This window comes from Crocuta crocuta, unplaced genomic scaffold (genome assembly GCF_008692635.1).
Source record: "Crocuta crocuta isolate KB4526 unplaced genomic scaffold, BGI_CrCroc_1.0 scaffold246, whole genome shotgun sequence".
NCBI lineage: Eukaryota > Metazoa > Chordata > Mammalia > Carnivora > Hyaenidae > Crocuta > Crocuta crocuta.
The window spans coordinates 4,546,380-4,555,493 of NW_027531902.1; the positions used below are offsets into that span (position 1 = coordinate 4,546,380).

Sequence of the window (9,114 nt, forward strand, 5' to 3'; positions counted from 1 at the left end):
CGGGGCCGCCGCCCCCCACCCCGGCCAGCGCCCCGGCGCGGCCCAGCTTGCGCAGCAGCGTGGTGAAGCGCGAGCGCTCCTTGGTGGTCTTGGCGCACAGGATCTCCGCCTGGCCCATGAGGGTGAGCTCGTCGCCCGCGTGCAGCGTGAAGTTGTACACCTCGCTGTCCTCGCTGAACTCGCCCGACACCACCTGCGGATCCCAGAAACCGGGCGTCGAGGCTTCAGGGGTGCCCCAGGCAAAGCCGACCTTTGAGGCACACCCCCACGCCCCCACCGCCCCGGGAGCCTTTCCCAGGCTGAGACCCCGATCAAGAGCTCTGGACTGCGGGGTCAGGGGACCCCCTTCCCTCCCGGAGAGGCCACGCAGCAGCCGTGCGACCTTAAATGAGCCATTTCCGGGGCCCGAGTTGCCTCACGTGCTAACTCTTACTTGGAAGAATTGCTGCATGTCGGTGTGACATACTTTTAAAATACCCAGGAAATGGCATCTGTTACGATCATTGCCTCTACGGTCTGGACAGGAATACTCCATCCACTCAAGGCAACGGTGAAGAGGAATGAATTGATGGATAAGGGTTTGTAAACAGAAAAGAACCATTTGTACACAAGTGGGGGGTGGTTGGGGGTTGGTACTGTGTGCCCCCAACAACCACTCTCCCTTCTGGTGGCCGCTAGGACAGGCTGCCCTGAGGATCTCCAAGTCAGGGCAGGGCCCTCCACACACACTTCACCACCTCTTCTAGAAAGTTCTGCAGGCCAGTGGGTCATACACCTAGCTCTTCTGACATGGCCCGAGGCCCTCAAGGGACTGCCAGAAACCACAGTGACACCTTCTGCCTCCCGGACCTTAAGGACGACCCTCCAACCAGTGTGGGGGCGCCAGGCCTGGTGTGGCAAGGACTGACCTTGACACTGAAGGTGATAGCTTCCATCACAAAGATGCGGTCAGGGAAGACGCTGGCCACCTCCTCCACACTGCTGAAGTACCTCACTGGCTCCCGCACATCCCGGGCCTGCTCCAGGAGCTTGAACTTCCCTACAAAGGAGGAACACAGGCTGCTAGGGGAGGCCTGCCTGCCGGTCCCCACTTCTTGCTACCCTCACCTGGGCCAGCCCCTCCGGAACTCAGCCGGGCAGGGAGGCAGCTTTGCACCAGCCTGAGGTGGAAGGGGCTGGTCAGCAGGCTCAGGGAGGGAAGGTGAGCACAGGCCCAGCAACTAGACCCCCACGGAGAGCTCGTGGGTGCCCGAGGACGTTAGCAGCCTCCTGCCCAGAGAGATCCAAATGCGAATCGGCAGCCAAACACTTGCATACGGAACTGGCCTCCAAGCAAGCATCTGTGTGGCACCGGAGATGCTGGCTCCTAGCTTTGTCCCAGCCCCACTCTGACTTGCTGTGACCCTAGAGAAGTCCCTTCCCCTCTCAGGGTCCTCCTCTGAGGGCGCTGGAGCTAACGATTTGGGGTCCTGTCTGGATCTGGCATCCAAAGCACATACCTTGGGTTGCTGATCCATCCCGACGCACTTGGCGGACCCTCGGCTTGGAGGCCCCAGGACTCCAGCTCTGTTCCCAGACCCTGTGCTGTTCCAACATCCCTGAGACCTCTGACCCGAGCCCAGCAAAATCACCTCCCCCTCCCTCGGACGAGGCCTTCCTAACCTGCAGTCCAGGGCTATTTAGCTGGCCCAGCAGATGCCCCCAGCAGGCACAGACTTTAAGAGGAGAACCCACGGTTTGTGGGTTCGAGCCCCGCAGCGGGCTCTGTGCTGACAGTTCAGAGCCTGGAGCCTGCTTCAGATTCTGTGTCCCCCTCTCTCTCTGACCCTCCCCTGCTCACGCTGCCCCTCTCTGTCTCTCTCTCTCTCTCTCTCACAGAAATAAATAAAACATTTAAAAAATTTTTTTAAAGAACGAAAGGAGTTTTACAGGGGCACCTGGGGGGCTCAGTCAGTTAAGCGTCTGACTCTTAATTTCGGCTCAAGTCATGATCTCACAGTGGTGAGGTCGAGCCCCACATCAGGCTCCACACTGTGGAGCCTGCTTAGGATTCTTTCTCTCCCCCTCTCTCTTGCCCCTCTTCCGCTTGTGATCTCTTTCTCTCTCAAAATAAAAAAAATAAGCGTTAAAAAAAAAAGTTTTACAGAACAGACAGTCTACAGGGAAGAAATGGTACCAACAAGACAGAGTCACCGGGATGCCTGGGTGGCTCACTAGGGTAAGGCTCAGGTCACGATCTCACGGTTCGTGAATTTGAGCCCTGTGTCGGGCTCCATGCTGATAGTGTGGAGCCTGCTTGGGATTCTCTCTCTCCCTCTCTCTCTGCTCCTCCTCTGCTCTCTCTCTCAAAATAAATAAATAAACTTAAAAAGATTTTTTTAAACAAGAGTCATAAGAGCAGATCGCCTGCCCGAAATGGTGAGTGCCTGTGCCCAGGACTTGAAGGTGCCAACAGCATGTGAAGTAGCAACCAGGTTATGACAGGCTCTAAATGCCAGGTTAAGACAGAAGGACTTTACTCAGTAAGAAATGAGCTTTTGGCTTTCAGCTCAGACGAAGCCAAGGTGCCACTTTCTTCCATGGTCCTTAGTCCAGACTCATCTGACACCAGCCCCCTCCACCAGGCCACCTAAGTTCGATCCCAAAAAGATCAAAGTCATGAACCGAAGGTAGACCAGTGGGGTGGTCAGCGCCATGTCTGCCCAGCCCCCAAGATTGGCCCCCTGGGTTTGTCTCCAAAAAAGGTTGGTGAGGACATCAGCAAGACAAGTGGTGATCAGAAAAGTCTGAGGAGGACACGGTTACTGATCATTCAGAACAAACAGGCCCAGGCTGAAGTGAGACCTTCATTCTGTCCATGCTCTGATCATCAAAGCCCTCAAGGAATCACCAAGACACAGAGAGAAGCAGAAAAATGTGACACACAGTGCAAGTATCACTTTTGACGAAACGGTCAACCTTGCACAACAAAAGCAGCATGGATCCTTAGCTAGAGAACTCTCTGGAACCACTAAAGAAATCTTGGGGACTGCCTAGTCTGTAGGCTGCCACCTTCATGACATCCTCTGTGATGTGGTGCAGTGGAATGCCCAGCTAGTTAAGAAACTACAAAGGAAAATATTTCATTAAAGGATCATTTGACAACCCAAAAAAGGAAATGAAAAGAAAAAAGAAATGAAAGCAATTGCAGTGTTTCAGGCAAGGAAATGCCAAGCTCCAAGTTGAGCTTCTGTAAAGAAAGCAGGGAGGCCATTCTGCAAGACAGCAACTGGGGAAATAGCGAAATCAAATAGACCATATAGTGTATGTTACCTAACTGAAATTTAAATAAAAACTTGACACTATAAAAACCAACCAGCCAACCAAACAAAAAGACATGGGGCAGGCAGACTGCTGGCCAAAACTGGGAACCCGCAAGTAACATGTGGGGCTGGAGCCAGTCCTTAGGAGGCCAAGTGAGGCCCTCCAGGGGGGGCTCCTTGGGGGTGGGGGGTGAGCAAGGGGTACAGGGCTTGAGGTCAGAGATACAGACTGAAGGTCACCAGCCCGCAGGTGGGTCTTCAGCTAGGGTAGGTCTTAAGCCTTTGGGAACTCTCTTCCCAGAAAAATGCCCATAGTGTACTCCTGGCATCAACACGAACACTACTCTATACAGTATGGGGGTCCTGGAGCCCCCAAAACCCAGCCAGAATCCCAGACTGAGGGCACCCCCTGCACCCAACATGCTGAGAATGAAGAACGAAGGGCCCATCAGCACGGAGAGGCCGGACAGAAGTGAAGCCGAGAAAGGGATGGGAATCTGCCCAGGAGAAAGCGGAGACGGCAGCACAGAGAAACTGGGGAGGCGCCTGGCAAGGAACGGGGGTCTGGGGGTCAGGCAGAGGGGCTGCACATCGGCCACCAGCCCACCGCGGGTGCCACCCCTCCTTCCCGCGGCCTCCTCCCCCGCACTCACAAGCCCCCAGACCACAAGCAGCCGAGCGGGGAGAGGTGCCCGCTGCCCCCTGTGGGGAGAGCTGGAGCCGAGTCAGGGCTGCAGCCGGGAGAGGATGTGGCCGGCGGATCGATGNGAAGCAGTCTCCCCTCCTCTTAGCACCCGATCCTGGCAGCAGTTCCCTAAGCAGTGGTGTGTAAATGCACAGACTTGGGGGTCGGACAGACCTAGTTGAATCCCATCTCTGGCACCAACCAGCCGTGTGACCTTGGGCGAATTATTTAATGTCTCCGGGCTTCAGTTTTCCCATCTGTGAAATGGAAGCACACGGCTTAGCTTCCAGAGTGCTGGCCAACGCTGACCTGAGCCACCTGGTCCCTCGTGCGGGGCAGTGGGGACCGGCTCAGAGCAGCCAGGTCTCCGGAGTCCCCGGGCAGCTGGGCTGCGCTCCCCTCCCCCGCCTGCCCGGAGGCTCTCCGGGTCTCCGCCGCTGCCCCCGCCCACTCTATTATTAATTCATTAGGAGGAACTAGCGCTGGGCCTCGAACTCCCCAGCCTCCCACTCCTTGGGGGCCTGGCCTCCCCTCCCCCACTAGGGCCACCTAGCCGCCCACCGGAAAGATGCGGATAGGGATGCAACTCCCGGGCAGGCCAGCTGTCGCCCCATGCCCACACCGTCCACATGCACTCGGGGACACCAAAAGATTGCATCAGGGAAAGGGCCAGAAGCCTCCGGCACTCAATCGTCCCTAGGAGGCTCTGTGCCTTGGTTTCCCAGATGTTTAATAACACAGCTGAAATGGGACAGTAAAGTCACACTTCTGTCAGTGAGGACTTTTTCCAATCTTTTGGTATTTTGTTTTTTGTTTTTTTTTAAATCCCAAGAAGACCTGGGGCCTCTTCCTGGGCCAATACCAGACACCCAGGCCGGGAAGTTGCTAACTGCTAAGCAGGCCTTTCAAGGGCTGCAGGCTCAGGACATAACCCCAGGTCAGAAAGACATCAGAGTTTCCTCATCCTTTAAATGAGGTGTGAGAGCTGCAGGGCACCAACTTCACAGGATTGTTGTAAAGAGCAGAGGCCGTAGTCCTGGCCCCCTGGCTCAGCAGAGACCCAGGAAGGGCTGGGGACCGCAGCACCCAGGAGGGACTCGAGGTTACAGACACAGAACTGGGCGAGCTACCGAGGCCCCCAGAGCCTCAGTCTGTGAGCTAGATGGAGTTGGTAAGACTTTCTCACAGGGCAGCCGCCAGGAGGCCACGGTGAAATGCTCAGCTCCGCATCTGGAGGGCAGCGTGTGTTTAACACGCAGGCGCAGTGGGATCCTCGGCGCATGGGGGCAGCCCTGGGAGGGGCCACCAGATTCCCACCCTTCCCACCCAGGTGACAAGAACCCTGCATTGCTGGTGTGGTACAAGCAAGCGTCAGCCCAGGAGCCCGGTCCCCTGGGTTCTAGCCCTCGCTCTGCTGCTTTACTAGCTGTGTGACCCTGGGCAAGTCACTCGTCTCTTAAAGCCTCTGTTTTAGCATGTGTAAAATACAAGGGCTGGGCTTTTCAGCAGAATCCTTTCTTCAAACAAAATCGTACGTAATATATAGATAATGCTAATGAACTTTACTTTTATCTGTTATCTTACTTAAGCCTAAAGTTTTCACATTCACTGACAAAGCCAGTCCGTGGAAACAATGAGTTTCACACAAAATTGGGAAAATCAGGAGAGAAAACGGCCGCAGTTCTATCATCAGCCTGAGTGGCCCTGTGTTTCTGAAGAACTTTGGTTGCACACCAGCCGCTGAGAAGACCCCAGCACGAGACGTTCTCCTTGAAGGTCTGTACGGAAAAAGCCTTAACGAGGCAGCTCACAGCACACACCCAGGGCCTCTAGTTAGGGTTCAGGTTTGATTTGCAGCAATTTGAGAGCAGGAGTAATTTTTAGATCATTAGTTTAAAATAAAATGTGAGTGGGGCACCTGGGTGGCTCCGTCAGTTAAGCGGCCGACTCCAGCTCAGGTCATGATCTCACAGTCTGTGGGTTCAAGCCTCTGTGCTGACAGCTCAGAGCCTGGAACCTGCTTCAGAGTCTGTGTCTCCCTCTCTCTCTGCCCCTCCCCCACTCAAGCTCTGTCTCCTCTCTCTCTCTCTCTCTCTCTCTCGCTCTGTCTTTCTCTCTCCCTCTCAAAAATAAACATTAAAAAAATAAAATAAAATAGTGAATCAAAATTTTGCAACCAGAAACCCAGGACTCCCCAGAAACGGTATGAAAACCGCTGGGCCTGAACCCTAACCGCCACCCTGCCAGCCACATCCTCATGCATCCCTGTGGCTCCCGCGGGGCCTGCCCCCTGGCCTCCGGCCCACACCCCCTCAGCGGCTCTGGGTCATCTGTCCCTGGCTGGGCGCACCTGGGTACTGCAGGGGGATGTCAATCTTGGGTCCGATGACGTAGTGGCCCTCCTCCAGGGTATGGGCGGTCACCGTTGTCCACTGGCGGCAGGAGTGAATGAGCAGGATGTCTCTCTCACTGACACCCTCAGCATACTCCCCTGCGAGGCAAAGGACGGAGGAGGAAGGAAAGGTAAAGTGCACATTAGGTGGGACGAGGGAGGCTAACATCTTCTCCAAGACCCTGACCAGGATGGCTCCCCATGATCCCTGCCCAGGTCAACAATGCTCGCTCGGGGGACGGGCGGGCTGCCAGCTGCGGCCTCAGGGCTGGGAGTCATGCTCGGCTCCCGACAAGGGGCCCCAGCAACCACCCCAGCCACAGCCCTTCTGTCACCACTCCCCCAGGGCGACCTGCGGGCCCAGGCCCTGCGCTGCGAGCCAGGGGCCCTGCCCTCCCGGAGCACTTGGGCCCACGAGGAGGTGGGAAGAGATGTGAACCCACAAAACAGGCCACAGTTGAGGTGCTGAGGGGAGGGTGCCTGGGGTCCCCAGAGGGGAGCAGCAGACCAGGTGAGGTCTTCCCTGAGCAGACACTGGAGCTGGGCGTCAGGACCAGCAGCAGAATTCGCAGCCCCGAGTCAGGGCCTAAGCCACGCGAGGAGGGCCTTGCTGGGGGCACAGACAGGGCGATGGGCTGTGGGTCCCTGCTTGAGCCCCTCCCGCCTTGGACAGCCACAGGAGTCTCGGCATTCAGGGGACCTCAAAGGAGAGGGGACAAAGCCTCAGATACCCCCAGCCCCTCTCAGAGAAGCGGTTTCTTGGCTCTCCCTCTGTCAGCCCTTCACCCTCCCGGTCCCTGGAACACAGGGATGAGGTGGGGCGGGGGGGTTGGGGGGGAGGGCTCCAAAGGGGAGCCTAGTTCTGGAGGAAGCTGCACTAGGGCAGAGGTGTTGGGAGGGGCCTGGGCCCAGGAGGCTCCAACCCCAGCAACGGTTTCCAGGGGAGCAGGAGGGGCTGGCGCAGCGGCCAGGGGGCCCTGGTCTCCTGGCTGCAGCTGGTGGGCAGGGAGGAGGTGGGGGGCGCCTCCTTCCCGGCCCTTCCAGACACAGCGCACAAGCTGCTGCCACCCACCCAAATGGGAAGTGGCTTCTCCTGATTATCCGGATGACTGAGGGCCCCCTGAAGTGTGTGGGGAGGATGTGCTCAGGCCTTGGGGGGGGGCTGGCCCCCACTGCGTGGGAGGGGGTCCGGCTTTCCTCACGCCCTCATGCCCTGGGGCAGACGAAGCTCTCCTGCTCTGCAACTCCTCACGATGGCCCAGGGCACACACCACACACGACAGCTATGGGCCACGGCCTCCCACAGTTGAGCCAGCACAGCCACCTGGCCTAGTGGCAGGACCTTGTCACCCCACGGACACAACTCAGTCCCATGGTCCCAACTAAGGAGCCCCTCCCAAATGCACAGGGGTACACGGACCTTTAAGACTAAAGACACACTTTTGTTCACATATTCGCACTCACAGCAACCACAGCCATAGCCACCACTGTCACAGACAGACAGACAGACAGACAGACAGACAGACAGACGGCCGGGCCATCACATCAGTTGTCCAATCACTCATCCAGTCCCTCAGTGAGTCCATATCTTTGCTAAGCAGGGTGTCCTCCTTCAAGGAGCCCAGTGAGAAGACAATAAACTATAAAGACGGGTGTACGGATTCAGGGATGCCAGACGGGTCCTGGAAGCCCGAAGGAGGCCTGCTCAGACTGGGGAGCTCAGAAAGGACCCCCAGGAAGGGGAGTTGCCAAAGAGGATGTGTGGAAGTGGCCAGGCGGGGCACTTAGGGCCGGCTTCTCCCGTTCGCACCAGAGGCGGACAGCGCCGATGCGGACACGGACAGCCTGAGGATCTGGAGAGCAAGACTGAGCACTCCTGCCCGACGGCCCTGGCTCTGAAACTGCCACGGAGCCCGCTGGGTCGAGGGCCACGCTGCGGCTCACTGTGCCCATTCCTCCCCGCCGCGGGTCGGAGGAGGGGCTGCGGCCCCGTGGAGAGGAGAGGAGCCTGTGGCCGCGGGCCCCATTAGCATTCAGGGAAGCGAGTGTGCCAACGCGGGCCAAACCCCTATTCTTCTCACACACAAAACCCCCGGCCTGGCTGCCAGCCCCGGCTCCCGCCCCTCCTCCAGCCAAGCAGCCCCCCTTTCCTCCAAACGGTCCCCTCGCTGCGCGCGGCCTCCAGGCGTCCCCTCTCGGGCCCCCTTGCACGGTCCCATCGGCAGAGCAGCCTGGGCCCCTGGGAAGTGGGGCAAAACATGAGGGAGGGCCGGGGACTTGGGGGCACGCCCGGCGGCAGGGCCTGATCGTTCGGGCCTCCCCCCCCGAGGTGGCTGGCCCCCCGGGGGCCGCTCCCGGGATGCGAAAGGAGAGCACAAGAAGGGTCCCAAGAGGGTCCGATCGGGGTGCGGGGTGGTGGCGGCGGTGGGAGGACCCAGTCCGAGGCCCAAGGGGATGCGGGACGATCGAGGGGAGAAGCGGGAGACAAAGGGACGGAGGGGGGCGCGGCCCGGGCGGGGGTCCGAGGGCTACAGGGAAAGGGATGCACCGACGGGGCGGGCGCGGGGCCTCTGCCGCGCTCCGGGCTCTGGCTGGCCGGGAAAACCCTGGCCCGGCCTGGTCTCCGCCCCTGTGTCGGATCCCCGTCCCGGTGCCCGTGAGCAGGGCCCCGGAGGCAGCGGACCCCTCGGCTCGTGGGCCCTGGGGCTCCAGGGAAGGTGTGCTGGGTGCTGCGC

At 58.6% G+C, this 9,114-nt stretch overlaps 1 protein-coding gene across 1 annotated transcript in view; it reads right to left on the minus strand.

Moving 5' to 3' along the window:
* The window catches only part of GAREM2 (GRB2 associated regulator of MAPK1 subtype 2), a 9,459-nt gene extending 2,911 nt beyond the window's left edge, over positions 1-6,548 (minus strand). The window contains exons 1-3 of the mRNA XM_077774120.1: positions 6,338-6,548; positions 909-1,039; positions 1-193 (exon numbers count right to left, since the gene is read on the minus strand). The exon at positions 1-193 is cut by the window's left edge and continues 454 nt beyond it. Coding sequence (XP_077630246.1) covers positions 1-193; positions 909-1,039; positions 6,338-6,548 — 535 coding nt within the window. The remainder of the gene's footprint in view (positions 194-908; positions 1,040-6,337) is intronic.
* Between the last annotated feature and the right edge of the window lie 2,566 nt (positions 6,549-9,114).